This window comes from Nematolebias whitei, chromosome 5 (assembly GCF_014905685.2).
Source record: "Nematolebias whitei isolate Nwh7 chromosome 5, NemWhi1, whole genome shotgun sequence".
Classification (NCBI taxonomy): Eukaryota; Metazoa; Chordata; class Actinopteri; order Cyprinodontiformes; family Rivulidae; genus Nematolebias; species Nematolebias whitei.
Genome location: NC_056502.1, coordinates 15,756,294 through 15,778,358, shown reverse-complemented (window position 1 = coordinate 15,778,358; position 22,065 = coordinate 15,756,294). Strand labels below are relative to the sequence as shown.

At 40.9% G+C, this 22,065-nt stretch overlaps 1 protein-coding gene across 1 annotated transcript in view; it reads left to right on the top strand.

Moving 5' to 3' along the window:
• The window catches only part of cacng8b (calcium channel, voltage-dependent, gamma subunit 8b), a 27,933-nt gene extending 7,668 nt beyond the window's left edge, over nucleotides 1–20,265 (top strand). The window contains exons 2-5 of the mRNA XM_037676878.1: nucleotides 13,185–13,468; nucleotides 14,033–14,257; nucleotides 19,168–19,251; nucleotides 20,117–20,265. Coding sequence (XP_037532806.1) covers nucleotides 14,035–14,257; nucleotides 19,168–19,251; nucleotides 20,117–20,265 — 456 coding nt within the window. The 5' untranslated portion in view covers nucleotides 13,185–13,468; nucleotides 14,033–14,034. The remainder of the gene's footprint in view (nucleotides 1–13,184; nucleotides 13,469–14,032; nucleotides 14,258–19,167; nucleotides 19,252–20,116) is intronic.
• The last annotated feature ends 1,800 nt before the right edge of the window (nucleotides 20,266–22,065 follow it).

The window sequence follows — 22,065 nt, the reverse complement described above, 5'->3', positions numbered from 1 at the left end:
TGGTTTGGCCATTGATTATAATGTGGTTTGGCCTTTAATTATGATGTGATTTGGCCTTTAAACATGATGTGATTTGACCTTTGATCATATTTGAACTTTGTTCGTGATGTGATTTGGCCTTTAATTATGGTGTGATTTGGCCTTTAATCATGATGTGATTTGGCCATTGATCATAATGTGGTTTGGCCTTGAATTAAGGTGTGATTTGGCCTTTAATTATGGTGTGATTTGGCCTTTAATTGTGATTTCATTTGGCCTTTAATCATGATATGGTTTGGCCTTTATTCATTATATGATTTTGGCCTTTAATTATGATATGATTTGACCTTTTTTCGTGATGTGATTTGGCCTTCAATTCTGATGTGATTTGGCCTTCAATTGTTTTGTGATTTGTCCTTTAATCGTGATGTGATTTGGCCTTTCATCAAGAAATGCTTTGGCCTTTAATTGAAATGTGATTCAGCCTTTAGTCACATATTCCACAAGGGTACTGCATAACCTAATGTTGTTTTCCTGCTGCTTCAGACAAAGCACACAACTCATCATTGTTTAATGTTTAGTTTAGCTGACCTCAATGCTACACTGAATATTCAATGAACACTTCTTCTTTTTCTTCTTCTTTTGGCTTTTCCCTCTTCAGGGTTCGCCACAGCGATCCTCCTCCATCTCACTCTGTCCTCTGTATCCTCTGTCCTCACTCCAACTACCTCCATGTCCTCTCTAACGGCATCCATATATCATCTCTTTGGCCTTCCTCATTGTCTTTTTCCTGGCAGCTGCATTTCTAACTTACTTCTATAGTGAAACCAATGGACACATGGCAGCTATAAAATAGCTCTCCACTGAAACCACAAAACAAGATCAGCTAATTGTACTATGGGTCTGTAATATTCACGCACCATATTAGTAAACACATATATCAACTTATAATGACTTTTGCTTAGATTATACTTTGTATTAAGGTGAAAAATTATGACCACAGGAGTCTAGAAAGCTATCAGTTTGTTAGCTTGGCAATGAGTACAGTGTGAGCACTGCACTAGCATCAAAGTTACAATGATCAACATTAAATATGACAGTTCATACACATTACCTGCTGAAGAAACATAACTAAAATACAGACAGATGGAAATATATGTTCACCTGAAAGTCTGGCAGGTTGTGATGAACAATTTAAGAAGCTTGGGAATAATTTGCATTCTGTGCATAGATGGATTCCTCCATCAGGTGTAGGAATATTTGGCATAAGGTTCAAGGTTCAAGGAGACTTTATTGTCATTCGCATCACATGTGGTGCATGAGGTGGAACAAAATTGTGTACTCAAGGTCCCAGTAACACCCAGAAAAGCTATATGTATATGTATCCATCCATCCATTATCTTTACCCGCTTATTCCATTTTGGGTCACGGGGGTCGCTGGTGCCCATGTCCAGCAATCACTGTGCGAGGGGCGGGGTACAACCTGGACGGGTCGCAAGTCCATCACAGTGAATGTATATGTATAGTATATATAAAAAATAAACAGTATATAAGGATCTAAGATATACGCTAACATTAATAATATAAATAAGGTGTAGTAAACAGCAACCTGAACATGAGTCAACTGTAAGCAGATGGGTAATAAATCAGCAGCATGTATAAAGTGTCAAAGGTCTGATTAAAATGGCATTACAGTGATTTGTCTCAATTTAAGAGTCTTACAGCTTTAGGGTAGAAGCTGTTCCTCAGTCTAGTGGTTCCACACTTAATGCTCCTCAACATTCTGCCTGATGGAAGTGGAGCAAAAAGTTTGTGTGCTGGGTGAGTGGGGTCCTTCATGATGCATGTGGTCCTCTTCCTGCATCTGGAGGTGTAGATGTCTGTGATGGTGGGGAGACTGACTCCAACAGTCTTCTGCGCAGCCTTCACCACTCTCTGCAGAACTTTTCTCTCTCCAGATGTGCAGCCTCCATGCCACACGTTGATGCTGGAGCACAGGATGCTCTCCACTGCACACCTGTAGAAGGAGGTGAGGACTGAGCTCACCTCAGCCACTTGACGAAGTAGGCAGGAACGTACAAACTGCTCACCAAGGATAAACTTAATACAGTCATGTAGTTTGCTCAAAGCAGTGAAGTATCATCACTCTACGGTACAAGAAATTGAAAGTAATCTGTTTAAACTAAATTTTCCAGAAACTCAAGATATTAATTTAAAAATATCACATTTTTGTCTGTTTGTTTTCAATTGTAGTCATTTAATAAATATTGTTTGTGCCATTTATAAGGTTTAAATACTGTACCTAAATATCACAATATGCATTTTACAAATTAATTAACTTTTTATTGACAGCAGAAGACATTTTTCCATATTATAAGTAATTTACAATGATCGCTGGTAAACCTTTACAAGTTCACAGGTTTTAAATATGAATCTTTCCCTCAAACAGAAAAAGACAGGACATTTAGCTCATAATTCAACAGATATTTTAGTATCTTCAGTGACCATCCTTTTAAAATTATTAAATTGATATTGATAAGGAACATAACTGTACTAAACTGCTGATTCTGGAAAAGGGTAGAGATCTTTCTGTCATGCATGAGTTTTAAACAAAAAAAGCACATTTAGTTATTTTAAACCAGTGCTCAACAATTTTCCATATTCTCCCTGAAAGCTTCTTGTTGCTGAGCACATTCAGTTCACGTGCATCAAGAGCAGCTTCATGGCTTCATGAGCATCAGGTCATTCCAAGACACTTTACTGTAGAGCCTCTCAGACCAAGGTGTTACTGCCTCTGCTTCTCCCAGCACTTCGGTTAAGACAGGCCAACGTTTGGCCGTGTGCAGATCTGAGACACTTCGTGGACTCTTTGCATTTGCTTAATGGCAGTTCAGCGACTCTTTGAGGCCGCTTTTGAAGATGACCTATTTTATGATTTTACTGTCATCATTTTGCAGTTGTGGGGGTTTGAGCCGGGCTGTGTGTTGGCTGGCCAGGAGTTTGTTTGCTCCTGGATCGTGCTCTGTGCACCTGCATGTGTGTGTTTGTGCTGGCACAGATACAAATGTGCATACAAGTAAATATGTGCATTTCCACTTTGGGATTTCAGCTGTGAGCTCAGGTGTGTAGCTTCCTCTGATGATTAGGGTGAAGAATCTTATCCGCTCAGTGTTTCCCGAATGTGCTCAAAATAGAATAAACTGTTTGTATTTTTAGAACAATCATAAGTAGGCCTAGTGCAACTTTTCTTCCTGTTGGTCAAGATTTCAGATGTCTCTCATGTATTTACCAGGCAGTTTGGCAGTTTGTGGTGTAGGATCTTGCAAACCCAATCACAGATCCAGAATTTTTTCACATGTGTGAAAACACTTATTACAGTTGTCATCATTTATTCAACAAGCAGTTTGGTGGTTGATTTATGCAATGAATAGCTAATGGAGCAGCTGCTACGAGATTCAAATCTCCTGTGTGATTTATAGCTGCATTATTCGCGCTACAACTCACTGGGTGGGCTCAGATTTTATAAAAGCTAAGGTATTCTGTCATGCTGGGAATGAGTCACGCAGGTAGATCTGATTACATCTGAAGTTTTCTGACAAGCAAGGGCCTGGTTCTGTGATTGTCTTTGCAGTTGCTCGCTCCCACAGCAAAGCTTTTGGCCTTTGTTGTTATGGTACGTCCTGCTGCAGTTCATTGGCCCCTGGCTGGCCCATAGTACTCAGAGTGTACAAAAAAAAAAACATCACCGTGAGGATGAGTTTGCTCAGGGTTGCTTACAGTGTTGGCAAAGGACAGCACTCTGTCCTTTAAATGTAGATTTATTTTAAGTCTTTTATGACGGTAAAAAAAGTGAACTATTTGTTCATGACCCATAATTAGATTTGATAATGACACTTGATGTACATATCGCTCACTGAGCTGCATGCCAAAGCTCTAAACAAAAAGCTTGCATGGCCTGTGTTTAGAGAACGTATTGAAAACGACTGTCAGCTACTACCACACCAAAGCTTAGCTCAGCGTCTGTAAAACTGACTGTTTTAGCCATTTTTGTTTTTACTAATGTTGATTAGCTGTGGCAGCATTCTGGAATCAGGTTGACTGCAACGCTTCATCAGTTGCAGATGTACATCCAAAGATTATTTTCTGAAAGTTTCATTAAAATTAATTCAGTTATTTATGGGATTTTTTTCCCATAAGAGACAAAACAAACACAAACATACAAACAGGCAGCTACATGATTGTCTGTTTTTATAGCGGCAGACAATTACTGTGTTGTCAACTGAACAGCTGTAAAGCTGTGGAGCAGCATCTTTCATGGTTACAGGGATATGGTACAAAAATATATTTAAGCCATGACTCCTTCTTGGGATAGAAGACATCAACAAATTGTTGAACTCTCATTTTTATTTCTTACAGTGCAAAAACATCACTGTTGTGTAAACTTTACCCAACAGTTTTTGCCCTCTACCAGTCTCTGTGTGTGTTCATGTGTCTGTCTGTTAGCAAAATATCGCAAAGCAAGTTTTCATAATCAGACTCAGAATCAGCTTTATTGTCATTGCACCAAAGAGCCGTGGAATTACATTTCAGTACAGCCCGTCCAAGAGAAACATAAACAAAGAAAAATGGGGGAGACGGAGGTGACTGAGGCTGTCGGCCTCGAGAGGCGCAGCCTTTTTTTTTTTTTCAGATAAGGACAAGAAATACGAGGGGGAGTGGAGATGTTAAAAAATAATAATAATTCAAATCTCCCACTGTGTCCTAGACGGGACACAGTGTGAAAGTTGCAAAAAAAAAGACCTCAGCACATGAAACAGCAACATACTGATGACATCATAATACATTTATGCATGAGGAGGCCGTCGAAGGCAGTGAGTTGTCTGAGGACCCTGCCAGAAAGTTCTATAGTCCTGATAAAGATGGCACAGTGTCTACGAGCTGGCTCAACTCTGACACAGATTCACAGATGTCCTCGAGAGGGGAGTGATGGTGTATGTGTGTGTGTGGGGGGGGGGCTGAGCTTCTCGTTCACATAAACAACCAGGAGAAGTTGACATGGCTGGCCAATTCAAGGCCGAGTGAGGAAGCCAAATTCAGATAGCACAATTATTTTGGATCAGGCAACTTCTGCTTGCATTTCCATGTGTCTTCATAGTTCTGCTGGTACGTCTCACTGGCGATTCCAAAGAGTCAAATTTTGTGGTCAGACCGCCGGACCGAGCTTGTAGCCTTCTCCAAGGTCGATTCCTTCCCATCAGTGAGTCTCAGGAGCCACAAGTGGCCTGTGATTCTCAGAAATCATGTCCAGCTTATGGCTCAGCTCATGCAGCGTCAGAGTCTGAGAGCTTACTGCTCGGTACATTCCTTCATACAAGGAAGGTGGCCTCACAATTGCCAGAACCGCTGTATTCTGAATTTGTTGATATGCCAGATACTCGCCAACACCAAAATGCATAAATCCGGTTATCATAAATCCAATTATGTACGCATCTTCTACGTCCTCAACGGACAACACAGACAGACACACCAGCTTCCACTGGCCCCAGGAATCCAAAGTGTATTCGGTTGCGAGTGACCCTTCAGGGCATGAGGGCTCTCCTTCGCTCTGTCTTCTTGTCGAGAAAATGTAATGAATTTATTGAAACTATCAAATAAATAAAAAAATAAAAAAATAAAAAAATAAAAAATAAAAAAAAACAACAAGTGGATGAACATCAACAGCTTCAGGAGTCAACTTGATTCAAGCTAGCTGCCAAAACTAATGAGCCCAAAAAGTTAAGTTCTTGCTAAATTGTGTGATATTTTGCGTGTTATTTTCAAGATGTGTCCAAAATGGTCCAACGCGTCATTTTACAACATAAAATGATGTTTGGTTAAAACTATAGCTTGAACAATGGCAGGCAGTCTGACATGGTTGAGTCAGGTCCTCTGAACTGGTTCTTCTTTGACAAAATGCTTCAACATTAACATTTGTACTACAGAGGCCGTGCAGTCCTTTAAATATAACCTAAAACTCACTTTTTTTACAATGACTTTTAAATCAAGTTTAGTTTGAGCTCCATCAGAACATTTTAGGTGTGTTATTTTCTTGTTTTAGTTTGTTCTTAGCCTATTTTATTATGTGATTTTAATGTTTGGTCTTTCATTTATTTTATTGCAAGATTCCCTGTTTATGAAGCACTTTGGTCCATAATGTTGTTTTTAAACATGCTATATAAATAAAATTGACAATGAGTGGTGGCGTAGAGGTTAGAGATGGTGGGCCTGTGATCAGAAAGTCGCCAGTTCGACTCCCTGTACCGACTACATCAAAATGTGGATGGAAAAGGTGAATCACCCACACCTGCCTCCACCCTCATTTGCCCCACTCTGGATCCTTGAGTAAAAAGTCTCTCTTGAAAATGAGTTCTCGTGACTCGATGAGACTACCTGCATAAACAAAGGTTAAATTTAAAAATTAATTATATATATATGATATAGATATATGGATTATTGAGAATGCATCAGGACAACGACAGGCAGTCATTCCTTCAATGAATGCTAAGCCTTAAATATAGATTAGAGATAACTTCAGGATGTTGGAAAACAACTACTTGTAATAATATTATTAAATATTGCATTTACAACATCTATTGCAGCAAACCCACTGCCTTTCTCCTCTCTGTCTCCTCTGTCTCACAACGCTCTCTGTGTGCTTCATTATCCTTCACCACTATCATCTAAATCTGTTGTGGGCATCAAGGACATCAGATTTGCCAAATACATTATCAGGATGCAGAGCATGACTAGATGGCGCATGGAATAAGATAACCGTTTGCTGCGACACTTGGTATGGCACACATTGTTACGGCAGTAACAAACTTTTTGATGTATTGTGCAGCTCAGCTTATGTAATATAAAATATATTTAATGTATGTTATTTCCCAAAGTAGGAAAGATTTAAACCCAACCTACTGTTCAGCTTATAATTTTTATTTCTGAAAATCAGAAACATTTGGTGGGTTCATGTACTTGGAATTAAGAGCAAAACATAAAACAAAACATTCATTTTGTACCCAGACTGCCTTAATGTTAGTAAAACCTTGTTTATTTGTCTGACTTCATAAACCGTCCTCCTCAGTCTGAGCCACTTAGTAAAACTCTGTTGTTTTTTTTTGCTTTCTCATGCTCTCATGTCTTTTCACGCTCCCTTGGTTTTGTTCCAAACACTCCCTTCATTCTCCTCTGTAATTATTGAAAGAAAATAGAAATTACAGATAATGAACGGACAATTATGATCCGCCACTCGGGGGAGGATTTGCCACAGGGAATGACTTAGTAGGTTATTTTTAAGGTCATTTGCTAAATACAAAGACCACACACTGACATGTTCCATGCTTGGTTTATAGGCCTTAGAGATTGATGTGTAATCCTTTATTCCTCAGGGAGATTCAGTGTGTTGATGGAGTTGGAGGGTCACATAACCCACAGGGGAAAAGAAAAGCACGGTCACCTAAACATACAGTAAGCAAGCAGACTGTTTCATAAATAAGCCGCGCTGCAACGGTGTCGTTTGACAGTTTACATCATTTGAAACTTGAACGCAGAGATATGAGGCTAACTGTCTAACCGAGGAGAGCTGAGGGGAACATTACTGGGATTCAATAAGATTGAACTCGACCCATCCTCAGAAGCATTGGAGAGGAAATGCTCACACACACACACACACACACACTGGCTCTCCTTCTGTCTCTGAGGCAGCTCTGATTTGGGTCTTACAATGCAAACAGGATGCAACCTATTTTAATCACGGTGCCATATTGCATCATCAAATATTAACAAATTTGACTGAACTGCATGATGTTTGTTAAACACTGTTTGTTGAGTCCTCTGTGCTCAAACACCGTTTGGTTCCCGATCTGTAATGGAACAACCACGAGAGATGGGTTCTTTCTTGCCTAAATGATGCACTTCAGCCTTGATCCAAATGGGTTTGTGTTGAGTAGTTCCTGAGTTGCCGTCGCCACACACTTTTCTACTGACACAGTTTCGGCAGAGTGTGGGGGGTTTACAGTCAAAAACTGTTCAGGACTTAAAATATTCTCCTCTTTTCTGCCTCTCTTCTTTTTCATCTCTCCTCTCTGCCCTTTTCTCCCTCTGTCTTTCGTCAGCCACTCTCTTTTCTCCTCCTCGCTCTATGCTGATCCAGACTTTGGAAATCAGTGTTGCTATGGTAACATTGCCGGGCTGGTCCTCTTTGCCTCCTCCCCCACCCCCCTTGCTCCTCTTATTCAGAGTAGATGCTGTGCACATGCTCTGAAGTCATTCTCTCTTTAGCCTCCAACAGTATCGCCATGCACTTCTTTGCTTTTTTTTTTTTTAACTGTGATCGACAAGTTGATGTATTTTAAGCAAATCGTTTTATAATTAAAAATTATTATTAGAGCACTTTCCTCGCTTATTAATGAACTTGAAAAACATCTGGAGTTCAAGAGCTGTGGGAAACTGTTTAATTGCCATTTAGTCCTGCACCATAACTCTCTGCAGAGGCTACAGTAAATCAATCGGTATTGATGGAAACGCAACACCTGGGTGCACATTCGAGTTTCCCTCAGAGGGAGCTTCACTCAAGTATCAAGTAACAAGTAAAAACTAATTTATTTTGTCATTTCACATTTATTAAAAATGTATGATGAGATTAAACGTGTCCAGTGTCGTATAAAGGGCAAAACATACCAGTGCTGTATGGTTGCATCGTCAAAAAGTATGCCTCCATTATTTTCAGCTATGACTTCCACGCCAGCAGCAGCCAAGCGATGCTTTGTGCCACAGCGTCTGGCAACATTTTGCAACACTACTCTAGTTTCAAGTGTTGACACTCCTGAAAAAGTATACAGATGCAGTCCTGCTTGATCATTCGGGCTCCTGTAGGAGCTCTTTTTTTATACTCCTATCGACAGTTATGTTTTTCTTGTTTAGTTGTAGCAGCGTTTCATTCCAAAAGTTTGAAAATGGGTGGAAAGAATAACTTTTGAGGTTGAGAAATAACCAAAGATAAATGACACAAAATCTTGTCATTATGAATACAATGATATATAAAAATATATATTAACTGGTGATCCATTGCGTAAAAGATTAGCTTTTATGGTGGGAAAGAAGAAAAATTAGTCTAACACTTTGAAGCTGATCTGCGTCGTTACAGCTCATTTCAGCTTGACACACTGTGACACACAGTGCTGCAAAGTTATGTTTTCTGCCTGAGAGTTTCTCGATATTCAGCCTTTTCCTAAAATCCACAATCAGCTCCTTAGTTGGTTTAATTATTGTCTCCACATCTCATCACCAACTGTTCCACCTCAGCTCTGTAAGATGTTTCAATAAAACATGTGTCAGCAGAGTAAAGAGCAAAAGACTAAACACATATCCTTGAGGAACTCCTCTGCGCAGTACAATAGAGTATGACAGCGGAGTGGTCACACACCTCACTTCTTCACCAAAACATGATAATTATGGTGACATTGATTATGGTGACATTATTTACATGAACGCTCCTACAAGAACCCTGCAGATGTTGGATGCTGTCTATCATGGTGCACTAAGATTCATAACTGGCTGTGATTATCGTACCCACCACTGCACCCTGTATTCACTGGTTAACTGGATATCATTAACTTCACGCAGACTCTCTCACTGTCCAAATATCTCAGAAAGCATTGTGATCAGAAACATTCCTTCATATTGTTGCAGCCTATAGGTTGGTCTTCTAGAAAGTTCTTGTACATGAACTAGTCGACATTACCCCAGTACTGTGGATGGTAGTTAAACATTGTTGAATGAGTACTTTAGCCTTCAGCAATAGTTTCCTCTTGGCAGTAAGAAAATTCAAGGATTCAAGTTTCTTTATTGTCATTCACATCACATGTGGTACATGAGGTGGAACGAAATTGTGAACACAGGGTCTCAGTTACATCCAACAATAGCAAAACTATAAATTTAAAAAAGAAACAGTAAATAAGGATCTAAGATATAAACTAAGAGATACGCTAAACAAACACCCAACAATACGTTAAAAGTTATAAAAAAAGTTTGAAAGTTAAAAGTTATACATGAATGACGACCTCAGCTGGGGCAACAACACCACCAGCCTGATCAAGAGAGCTCATCGGAGACTCTACTTCCTCAGGCGGCTGAGACGAGCTGGTCTGGGGGGCTCGGTCCTCGCCTCCTTCTGCATGTGTGCAGTGGAGAGCATCCTGTGCTCCAGCATCAGCAGGTGGCATGGAGGCTGCACAGCTGCACAAGGAGGGGCTTTGCGGAGAGTGGTGAAGGCTGCACAGGGGACTGTTGGGGTCGGGCTCCCCACTGACACGGACGTCTGCACCTCCGGGTGCGGGAGGAGGGCCGCCTGCATCGTGGGGGACCCCGCTCACCCAGCACACACACTTTTTGCCCCGCTCCCCTCAGGAGGGAGGTTGAGGAGCATTGGGTGTGGGGCCACTGGACTGGGGAGCAGCTTCTGCCCTGAGGCTGTTGGACTCATGGGTCTCTAACCAGGATGATCACTGTGAACAAGGTCACACCTTGTTGCTGCTGATCTGTTTCAGTGTTGCTGCTGATCTGTTTCAATGTTGGTGTGTTCATGCGTGCTCATCTGCTTACACGGACTCATGTTCAGGTTTGTGCTGATGTTCGACGTAATGTTTTTATGCTACTAGTGCTTAGTGTATATTTAGATGATGTTTTTCTTAGTTCATATCTTAGATGTTATCATTGTTTTTCTTTTACATTATATTGTTGGATGTAACTGGGACCCTGTGTACATAATTTCGCTCCACCACATGTACCACATGAGCTGCGAATGACAATAAAGAAACTCCGACACTCTGATAAGATATACTCTAGTCACTAATAGTGCAAAACAATACACAGAACAACAGCAGCACGATTCTCATAGGTTTGGTTCGGCTATCATTTACACGCTTAATGCGAGCGGAGTCGGGATAGAAGACAACCCCCAAAACTAACATAAACTGGGATTTATTCAAAGCATTCAACAAAAATACAGAAACAAGGCACCAAAAGTGAAAAAGAAGTAAATCTAGAGCAGCATGGTCCCGTTGGCACCATGGTAGTACTGTTAGCGGTGTGGTTCGGCTAGCACGTGCTCTTGTTAGCAGCGTTAGCAAAATAACATCTTGTGTGAGTTTTAACGCAGAACATCTAGTGGAACAGTATTATTCTATTGGCATTTTGAAAGAGTTTACTGAGTTCAAAATTGATTTGTACTTAAACAAAAGGCAGCTTTTAAACTAAATACTTTTCGTATTCCTCATTATAGTATTTTGGTGGTGCCCTGATATTTGTCAAATGGCACAGTATTACAATGTTTACATCTGTGCATTTGTGAATGTATTTGTAATTGTTTTATTTATTTATTTGTTTTTAGAACTTTGTACAGCAGCTGTTAAATATTTTTCTATTGCTGTAAAGAAACTGGGAGCCACGTCTTGTGAAGTGCATTATAAATAACTAAACACAACTTTAAGATAAATAATTTAAGACTAAGAATGACATGTATTCCAAATTAATCTGTTACAGTATTTAAAAAAAATCATATTAATGGACACAAAGCAAAAGTTGTATTTCATCACTGGACCAGGAAAGAGCTCAGGATATGATTAAACCTGTGAGAATATTTGAAAGGATGCATTGGAACAAGTTAAATAAACGTGAAAATTTGAGTATTTTATTACTGACATAGCCGTTTTATACTCAGAATGACTCCCAGCTACTACCACAGCAAGTTTCATCTCAGTATCTGTAAAGTTAAAACTGTTCTTCTGATGGCATTTTAGCTGTGGTGGATTAAAATGAGTTGGCAATAAAACAATTAGGAGTTGTAGCTGCATGCGCTGATTACTTTCTGAAAGCTTTGTTAAATAAATGTCCATTGGTTCATGATATATTCTGAAGAGAGTAATTAATGGGAATTTTGTTAGGGCTCAGCCTCAGCTACTACCACATTTAATGTTGGGTCAATATCAGTAGAACTGAGTGAGCTGTAGCCAGTTTTTACTGATTAAAGGTCAGTTGGCTGTGGCAGCCATCTTACTGTAAATGGATTTGACTTTAAACGTTAATCAGTTGTAGATGTTCATCCGGGGATGAATTCAATTCAATTCATTTTATTTATATAGTGTCAAATCACAACAAAGTTGTCTCAGGGCACTTTACAGGAACATTTGCATACATAGAAAAGCCAATTAGTAAAGTTCTCTATCTATGAAAACCAGCAGACAAGTTGAATCTTCACTTCGTCACAGTCTCCCATCCTGAGCAAGCACAAAGGCAACAGTGGAAAGGAAAAACTCCTTTTTAACAGGAGGAAACCTCCAGCAGAACCAGGCTCAGGATAAACAGCCATCTGCTTTGACTGTCTGAGATGACAGGAAGGAGAGGCCAGGTCCAGATGTAGGTCCAGATGTAGGTGCAGGTGTATCTGAAAGACAAAAAACACGTCAAGGATAGAAAAAATAATTACAAATACAAAACAGGTTGAGCAGAGTAAGTAAAGACAGTAGCAGAGTGAAGAAATGTGGTCAGATTGTCCTCCAGCAGTCTAAGCCTATAGCAGTATTACTAAGGGATAGCTCAGGAAACCCAAGCCAACCCTAACTATAGGATTAATCAAAAAGGAGGCCCAGTCTTAAAACTGGATAATGTGTCAGCCTTACAGACAGAAACTGGAAGTTGGTTCCACAAGAGAGGAGCCTGATAACTGAAAGATCTTCCTCCCATTCTGTGTTTGGAAACTCTAGGAACCACAAGTAAACCTGCAGTTTGAGAGTGAAGTGCTCTGTTAGGGAAATATGGACTAATAAGATCTGTAATATAAGATGGAGCTAGGTTTTTGAGGGCTTTGTAGGTTAAAAGTAAGATGTTGAATTCAATTCTGGATTACTTTCTGTAAGTTTCATTAACATTTGTCCTGCAGTTCACGATATATGTTGGTAACACACACAGAACTGGGCAAAAACACCATCCTCTGTTGGTGTGAGTGTTAATATTTGGATGATACCAACTGAACCTGTGGAAATAAAGATCCTGATTATCTGCTGTCCCTATTAAATACATGATCTAATTGCATATGAAGAAATAGTTATTTGAATAATTCACAGTATGTGATTTATTGGTTTATGTTGTTTTCTTTTACATTTGTTTTGCAGCAGGAGACACAAGAGAAGAGTGACCATGGTTTATTTTCTTCAAGTTTTCTGCTAACAGCAGGAAGAGTGGGAAAACCGTCCACAATCCCTGCAAGATCCATAGTCCAGCAAGATTAAAAGAAAGGGACAGGGGGGCAAACGAGAGAACAAAGAAAAAGGAAGCGAAGAGGAGCAGGTGAAAACAGTCGATGGATGCTGTCCGGATTGAGGGGACAGCACGTTCTTCACTGACGGGGAAAAGAAAGATTTCAAAATTGAGTCGAAGGATAGAAACTCGCCATCAGGTAGGTCTGTTTTCCTCCACTCAGTCAGGATGGGTTTGTATCTGCATGAAAGGAAAACTTTTAATAGCAGAAGATATCTGAAGTGCCAACAGTGTGATGCTCAGCCAACTTCACAACACGCTGGCATGAGTCAACATGACAAGCTCTAAGTGAGTTATGTAATGCTGTTTGTGTGAGTGCATGCAGGGAGGTTTGCATGGAGAAATGCAACCCTCCACACACACACACCTGTCTGATAAAGACAGGAACAAGGTGTTTGCATGTGTGATCTGCTGTGTGTGTATTTGTCTCTGATGTTCAGGGGGAGAACAGTGTCAGGGTCATGAATATGTAGTCTGCTGAGACGTGATCGGTTTCGCTCCACCTTTATTCAGTCTTGTTAAGCCGAGTCAGCAGAGTCGTTAAAGCCTTCTCCAAGGACACATCACAAGGCTACCCACCCACCTCCCACACCTGCCTCCACCTCTCATCTGCTTACCTTTTCCTTCTCACCTCATGTGTGTGACTGTAAATAAATCCCTAAACTCTTGTTTCTTCTCTTCTGCATTTCTCTTTCTCCCACAGGCATGGTGTGTGAGAAGGGGATTCAGATCCTTCTCACCACCGTGGGGGCATTCGCTGCCTTCGGCCTGATGACGGTGGCGATAGGGACGGACTACTGGCTGTATTCCCGTGCCCTGATCTGCAACAGCACAGCCAACATCACGCAGGATGATCCCCATAATAAAGACAAAAAGGACCCGGGGGCTCTCACTCACTCTGGGCTCTGGAGAATCTGCTGCCTGGAAGGTAAAGAACCTGTGGGGGTCCATCCATGGACGGGAATGATTCTCCTCTGAGAGCATGGGACGGTTGCTTCAGTTGTGTTTGCTGCAAAGGAACATTTAGTTGAAAACTTGTAAGACAAGCTGCATTCACCCCCGGGGTTCTAAAAAACAAAAGTTCAGAAAGAAAAAATATCCATCCATCCATTATCTTTACCCGCTTATTCCATTTCGGGTCACGGGGGTCGCTGGTGCCCATGTCCAGCAATCACTGTGCGAGGGGCGGGGTACACCCTGGATGGGTCGCAAGTCCATCACAGGGCCACATAGAGACAAACAAGACAAACAACCATTCACTCTCTCACTCACACCTAGGGACAATTTGGAGTTACCAATCAGCATAACATGCATGTTTTTGGTCTGTGGGAGGAAACCGGAGCACCTGGAGAAAACCCACGCATGCACGGAGAGAACATGCAAACTCCACCCAGGAGGTCCTTGGACCGGGGTTTGAACCAAGGACCTACTCACTGAGAGGCAGCAGCTCTACCAGTTGCGCCACCGTGCTGCCCAAAGAAAAAAAAAAAAAAATTTATTTTATTTTAGAATGTTTTGAAGCACTGCAGCAAAAATTATTTATTTTGACATAATTCACCAAATGTGTCCATCCATGCATCCATCCATGCATACATGCATTCATTATCTTTACCCACTTCTTCTTTTTTGGTTTGCGGGGGTCACTGGTGTCCATATCCAGACCAGCAGTCACTGTACGAGAGATGGAGAGACACTCTGGACAGGTCTCCAGTCCATCACAGGGACACCCTGGACAAGTCTCCAGTCCATCACAGGGACACATAGAGATAAATGAGACAAACAACCATTCACTCTCTCACTCACACCTAGGGACAATTTAGAGTTACCAATCAGCCTAACATGCATGTGTTGGTTCATGCACAGTGAGAACATACAAACTCCACCCAGAAAAGCCAGGATTTGATCTGGCAACCTTCTGCCTGAGAAGCAGCAGCTGTACCAATTGCACCACTGTGTCGCTCAAACTTGTGTCATAAAAGGCAAATACAAGTGTTTTTAGTCAAGTTTGGGGTCACGTCACCTTTTCTAATGATGACTGCATTCTTGCCTGACCAACTGAGATCTGAGGTGGGGGGCAGTGGGTGGGGGTGTTGGTGCTTGGCATGAGAAGGATCTTGGAAAAAGACCCATTGACACAAATAACACCAGAGTTGAATGCTGGTTAGGAGGCCCAAAGTGGCTAGTTTCACAGCTGCAGCATGAATGTGGCTCATATCAGATAAAAGGGAAAAACATTTATCCAAGAAGAGGAACGGAAAGAGATGAATAGCAGTTAGCACGTGTTTAAAATGTCCTCATAGTCAGGAGAGTTTGCGCTTGTCCAGAAGCTGCACATGTACAACTGTTTCTACATCCAGACAGATTCCTGGCTGCAGAACCTCTGAGTGGTTCTGATCGCCTCTGCTTGGACGTGTCGAGGTATCGTCAAAGAAAGCTGCCTTAAAATGGCTTTACCTTCACTGCAGTGAGATCTGATGGCATGCTCAACATTACACTGTGCTCACACTCAGTTTGGCATAGTAGAATTAAAGTTTAAAAGCTATAACGTCCATTTTTATAAATATGCATCATTATTGGCCCCACAATTCATTTGTTTTTGTTGCACTGTGCCAAAGGGACACAAACACCTTTTTTTTGTTTTTCATAATTTTGTAATAATTACCTTATACTGAAGCGTAACCTTCTCTCAAAATAATCCATTAATCATTGTCTTTGATTCAGGCTGCACTTTTTTTAAGCGCAGGGCTGCTCGCTCATCGACTTCTGCTTTAGAGCAGCAGAAGATACAGAAACTGTCAGGACTGCTCAGCTGGTTCCAGCAGCACGAGCTGCTGATTCATTATACATTCGAGTGGCTGGCTGACACTCAGGAGTGAGGGGTGGGATGGACGTCGTGGTGACTTGGGTGGTGTGAGTTAGTGATCTTTGCTCTTTTTGTTTTCAGCATGCGGACGGAGTTGGAAACATTTCTGTGTGGGAAAAAATCTCCTGACACTTATTTTAAAGCCTTTTAGAGTTCGTTCATAGAGTTCATAGAGGTCATTGTAAGAAACCAATTGGTCCTCGTTGCTCAGCATCCTGATAGCGAAGCAGCCAATTAGAGATAAGCTTCAGCCCTTGCAGCTTTGCTGCAGTGCACCCCCACTCCCTTCTTCCTTCGCCCCACTCGCTCCTTCCCTCTTGCTTTGTCTCCTTCCTCCAAACACTATCAACTCTCGCTGCTTTCTGCTTGTGTTGCTCTGTAGTGTCTGTGTCATTCACAGTTTACTCTCCCACGTTGTGGGGCAGCGAAGTCGACTGTCTTTGCGTGGCTTTAGAGGTCAAGTCTCCTTGATGTCTGAGGAGGATTCAGCTGAGAGAGATGCTCAGTGGTTGTGCAGTGATGCAGTGAGGTGTAGCTGGGGTGGAAGCGCAGGACATCCTAGCTTTAAAAGATTTATGTCTGTGGATGGGTGGCATATTATGCTGGTGAGGGAGATGTGTCCTGTCCCCTCTGTTCTGCAGCTTCGCTGACTGAGACGCTGAACTGAGTTGATTATTTTTAAGGTTTTTATTTACACATTATCACAAAGTTACATCACTGATATTAGACCGACAGCTGCTGTGATCACATATTACAACCGCGCACAGCACATATTGAACCTTCTACTAAAATTAAAGGGCATTCATTTTTTGGAGGAATGCATATCACCCACCCAGATCAGTTATGAGAAATGATAGTTTTGTATTTGTTTTGGTTAAACCTTGAAACTACTGGTGTGTGCAATGCCATGCAGGTGCTGAAATCATACCTTCTGAGCCGATATTATCTCCATACACCTAAACACAAACTCTAAGCACATCCCTTCAAAAATGTTTGACCAATGCCTAAAGCTGGACAGTGTTCAGGGGAATATTTGAGCATGATGTGGCCCAGATATGTGACTCATCTGACCCATCCTGTTGCTTTGTACCTCCGTCTGTGTCGTTACAGATGAACTTGTGTAAAATAAGAGCCGTGAGTGACCGATCAGATCACCTCACATCTGTCCGTCGCCTTCCGTCTGTGTCTCTTCTTTCCACCACTTCATCTTTCTCACATCCATCTATCAGCAACAGTTGTGCGCTGTCGTCATCATGTGCGCTGCTTTCTGTTTACAAGCGAAAACAGCGTGAAGTTCTCTGCCTGCATACCCGTTTGTGTATGTACTAACGCCATCTGCTTCTAGAAGCAGTTCCGTGAACTCTTGTGAAGTTCTTTCTTGGTTTGTTGACTCTTATTCAGTTCAGATGCTTTGGCTAGGAAATAAAAAAGAATGTTAAACAAAACTCGCTGTTTTTATGTCATTAAGCTTCAGATCATTGGATGAGGGGTTTTGTATAAAGGTTGCAAACAGTTATTATCTTACTTGTTGTAGACAGCAGTTTGAAGAGTCTGTTTGAAAGAATACAGTTTATTTCTGACTGCATTAATCCTGCAGGAAGTGCCCCAGGATGCACTAAAGTGCTACAGCTAGCTGCTGCTTGCAAATAAGCAAATTATCCTCTGTAAATAAAGGCATTATGCAAAACTGACAGGAATATAAATGTTAACAAAATAGCATTTGTATTAATATACATTTTTTGATAGATGCAGTAGTGATTCACTTTGGTCTTGCCCCTGGTTGGACTAGCCATTAGCTCATCAGTCTGGTCAAAAATAAGCCTTATCTACATGGAAAGTTTTTCCAAAACAATTTTTTATTTGTCGCTTCTTAAAATATCCTAATAAACATGCCACAGTCTCTGGAAAGTTCTTCATTCACAGGGAAATGAAATGCTTTAAAAATTAAATTATAATTAAAAAAGCCGTAGTAACTATGCCAGGCCTGTATGTGGCACCATACACCAAAAACAGGAAACAAGGCATTAAGCGTGTGCATAAAGCTTGTAAACACAAGAAGAAGACAACGCACCCTAAGTTCGCAGTTAAAGACGAGGCTATGATGTCATTGTTTTTAAATGGCTGGTGGTTTTGTTGCCTACACAGAAACACGGTGATAGTGTTCAAGAATTTTTTTCACTCTGGTTTCTGGTTGGTCCACTATAGGAGTGTACTGCTTGGTGGGGAAACAGTTTGTTTGTGACTCCTCATATTGATGAAGCCCTTTGGATGAAGGGCGAAAAGTCTCAACAAAAAAAAAGAAACCGTCCAGATGACCTGACTGAACATTGTTGGATTGTTTACATGGATTATTGAGCATGAACACTGACACTGGAACCAGTACTTAATTTGAGCTTGATCCTGCCAGAACAAGATCCGGTAACTCTCTCATTTTAACCGGGTGCGTTCTGGCAACTGTTTGTTCGGATACGGCAACTCAAATCTCCACCCCTAAAAGTCCAAAGTCATTGCGCATTTTAATTTTTATTATTTTTTAAAAATACAATGAGAGGAGACATTGCCAACTCTGTGGAGTGGATATTACGTCTGCAGTAGGTGCACCAGCTCACGCTCACACTCCTGCCCAGCAGAGACACGGACAGCATGTCCAATTTGATGAAGTCTCTTCATTAATATGGCAAGCCAAGTGGTCCATTAATAACCAGACATGTGGTAAAAGTGACTACTAATGGGCCACTTGGTTTGCCATACATAACACACAGGAGCATCTCCAGACAGCTCTACAGAGGCTAAAACAATTTCTTTTTTAAAGGTTTTGCTTATCCAGAAAAAACATTCCAGTGTTAACGGTTGTTCAAATAGCTTCTACAGCAAGTAAGATATTAATGCTTCATAACATACATGTTAAAAAACCTGAATTGTTGCTTTAAGACTACTTTATTTTTTCAGTCTTGTCACCTTTTATTATATTTTAGGTGTGAAGAGAGGAGTGTGCTCGCAGATTAATCACTTCCCAGAGGACGCAGACTTTGACCATGATGGGGCCGAATACGTCCTGAGTAAGTCGACGCTCGACTACCAAAACACAGATGATGAGACAAGAAGACAGAGAGAAAGAAAAAAACAATCTATACTTACTTTTTAATCGTGTGTATTTATCAGCTTTTTGGTCAGAAGATGGTCAGAACCAAACATGTGACAGTGTGTAGAAAGTGATGGTAGATGGGTGCCCTAGTTCTCTCTCGGTGCCCTGCAGTGATGTCTTCTGCTCTGTGATATGCTGCACAGAGCCTGTGCTCTGTTTACATTGTTGCAGAGGCATTTTGCTGGCATTTAAGTGGCATTTTCTCTCCCGTGGCCTAGTTGTCCTAGATGAGAGGAGTGTTAAAATGTGTGTGCGGTTGACAGACCTCTTGAAAGCCACATGGGATCATTTTATTCGAATGTGTGTCTGTAGTTTTCATCACCAAATATTTTGAGTATATTTTTAACACACATTCTTTGCAGACTGCCCCATTTTGTCTGTTGCTGAAGTTCAGCACAGAACTGTGACATGTTTTCTTTCAGATGCAGAAGCAGAATTTCAGTGGACAAAAGCTAGTTCTTACTAAAATATTAGTTTCAATGAGCATCTTGTTCCTCTGCCAACATGTTTACAGTGCAGCGCTGACTGAATGCACATTTTTGTAGCAAACAGAGCAAAATAAAGTTTTACCCAAGATTTTATTAAAGTTTTATGCTTTTTATTAAAGTATTACTTGAGAATAAAATGCACTCCAAGTTTTTATGTTAACGTTTATAATTGTAGAAAAAATGTAATAATTTTGATCAAATTTCAGTACAACCTCATCTTTAGGTTTGGTAAAGTAACAGATTACTCCTTCCCCATCCTAATGTTTGTTGCTTTAATCTTTGCTCCTGTAGGGGTGGTTAGAGCATCCAACATCTTCCCCATCCTTAGTGCCATCCTGCTGCTGATGGGAGGGGTTTGCATCGCTGCTAGTCGTTTCTATAAAAGCAAAAGGAACATCATCCTGGGAGCAGGAATCCTCTTTGTGGCTGCAGGTAACTGATAAATATTGCTTGTGTACCTGGAAGTACATCAGTGCACCTAGTTTACTTTAGCTCACTTATTTCCAAAATAAAAGATATAAATCTTGTACCATCACAGTGTGAGGACCCAGAAATGATAACGTGGGCAACAGAGGATGTAGTGGAAAATGCACTTTATTAGGAAAATAAAAGAGCTAACATGGCAGCAAAAAAAAAAAAAAAAGAAGTAAATATTTAACTAATAAATTAGGATTCACAGGAAGCAGGAAGCAAAAATAATCTGACCAGGACGCAAAAAGAAAGACGGGAACTCGGGTGGAAAAAACAGAAAATTATGAAGCAGAGTAAGAAACAGCAGAAAGAGTAGAGGGAAGCTGCGAGGAGCTTAATGAACTGATGAATTTCAGGTGGGAAAAGAGCTGAAAACCGAATGGCCGAGGGAGGACAGCTAAATGACACATGTGAAACTGAGAAAACTGAAGACAAACATATTGTATCTAAAACAATAAAAAAGATAACTAATAAAAAAAACAGCAACAACAAACACATAAACTAAAAACACAAAAACTCCGTGATCATAACAATATGAATATAATTGTTAAATTAAACAACTTTGGTTTGATAAAACAAAATGTAAAAACAATATAGTAGATGGAAGTATAAGTAATAACAAATGTGTGAATATTATCTATACAAACTACCCTTGAAAAGAAAATAATTAGCATAACTCATTTGACTCAGTAGAACATTCCTCATCTGTACTGAAAAAAATGAAGACGGTCAAAAGTTCAGCTTGAAGTTTGACTTTCCAGTAGCTTGTCTTGTTTTCATCAGAAAAAGTTATTTACCAGATGTAAGAGATGATTGTTTGTTTATTTTTAAAGTTGAAAACCTTAATGTGATAGAGTACAAGCAATCAAACCTGCAGTAAAATGTAGCAAGACTGGCAAAATTTATTTTCTAAACTTGAAGCCTGTAAATATGAGCAGGATAAGTAGTACAGTAGTCCCTCGATACTTCACTGTTCGACTTTCGTGGACTCACTCTTTCGCAGTTTTAAATGTAAGATTGGACACGACGGGCGAGATGGGGTAGAGGCAGGGCAGCTGACCCGGACCTGAAAGTCCCAGATTCAATCCCCAGCACATCTTGTGGTGCCTCTGAGCAGCACAATCTATCCCCAAATGCTCCCCCAGGCGCCTTCAGTAGCTGCCCACTGCACCACCTGGTGGTGGATGGGGTAAATGCAGAGATCAAATTTCACCATTGAATGGGAACATACAATGATGACAATACTGTACATAACTCATTATTATTATTGTTGTTGTTGTTGTCAATAGGGAAAGACAGATCCCCCCACCCCCTCCTTTCTCCTTCTGAGGCTTTGTCACAGCAGAGCAGAGACACAACAACCCGTGTCTCTGCTCTGCTGTGACAAAGCCTCAGAAAGAGAAAGGAGGAGCGGGGTGTGGTCTGTCTTTCCCCATCGCTACTGCTCTGGGAGCAGGGATGAACAGATCAGACGAACAAATGTAGAATATCGGAGGAAATGCTTAGGTGGAAAAATAAGAGTCAATCAGTTTTAAAAGAGAGAGAGAGTGGCCGTGAAATGTCCCGGTGCTCCCGATGGCCAGTCCAACTGGCTCAGTAACCATAGCATCAGACTGACTGCTTGCTTTTGTTGTGTTCTTTTTGAGTGTTTAGAGAGCTTAGAACATTGCAAGAGTGTGGGAAGGGTTTATAAGGCCTTTCCATTTGTCCGTCCAACTGGCTCAGTAACCTTAGCTACTAGGAGAGAGATCGGAAGTGCTCTGTCCTTG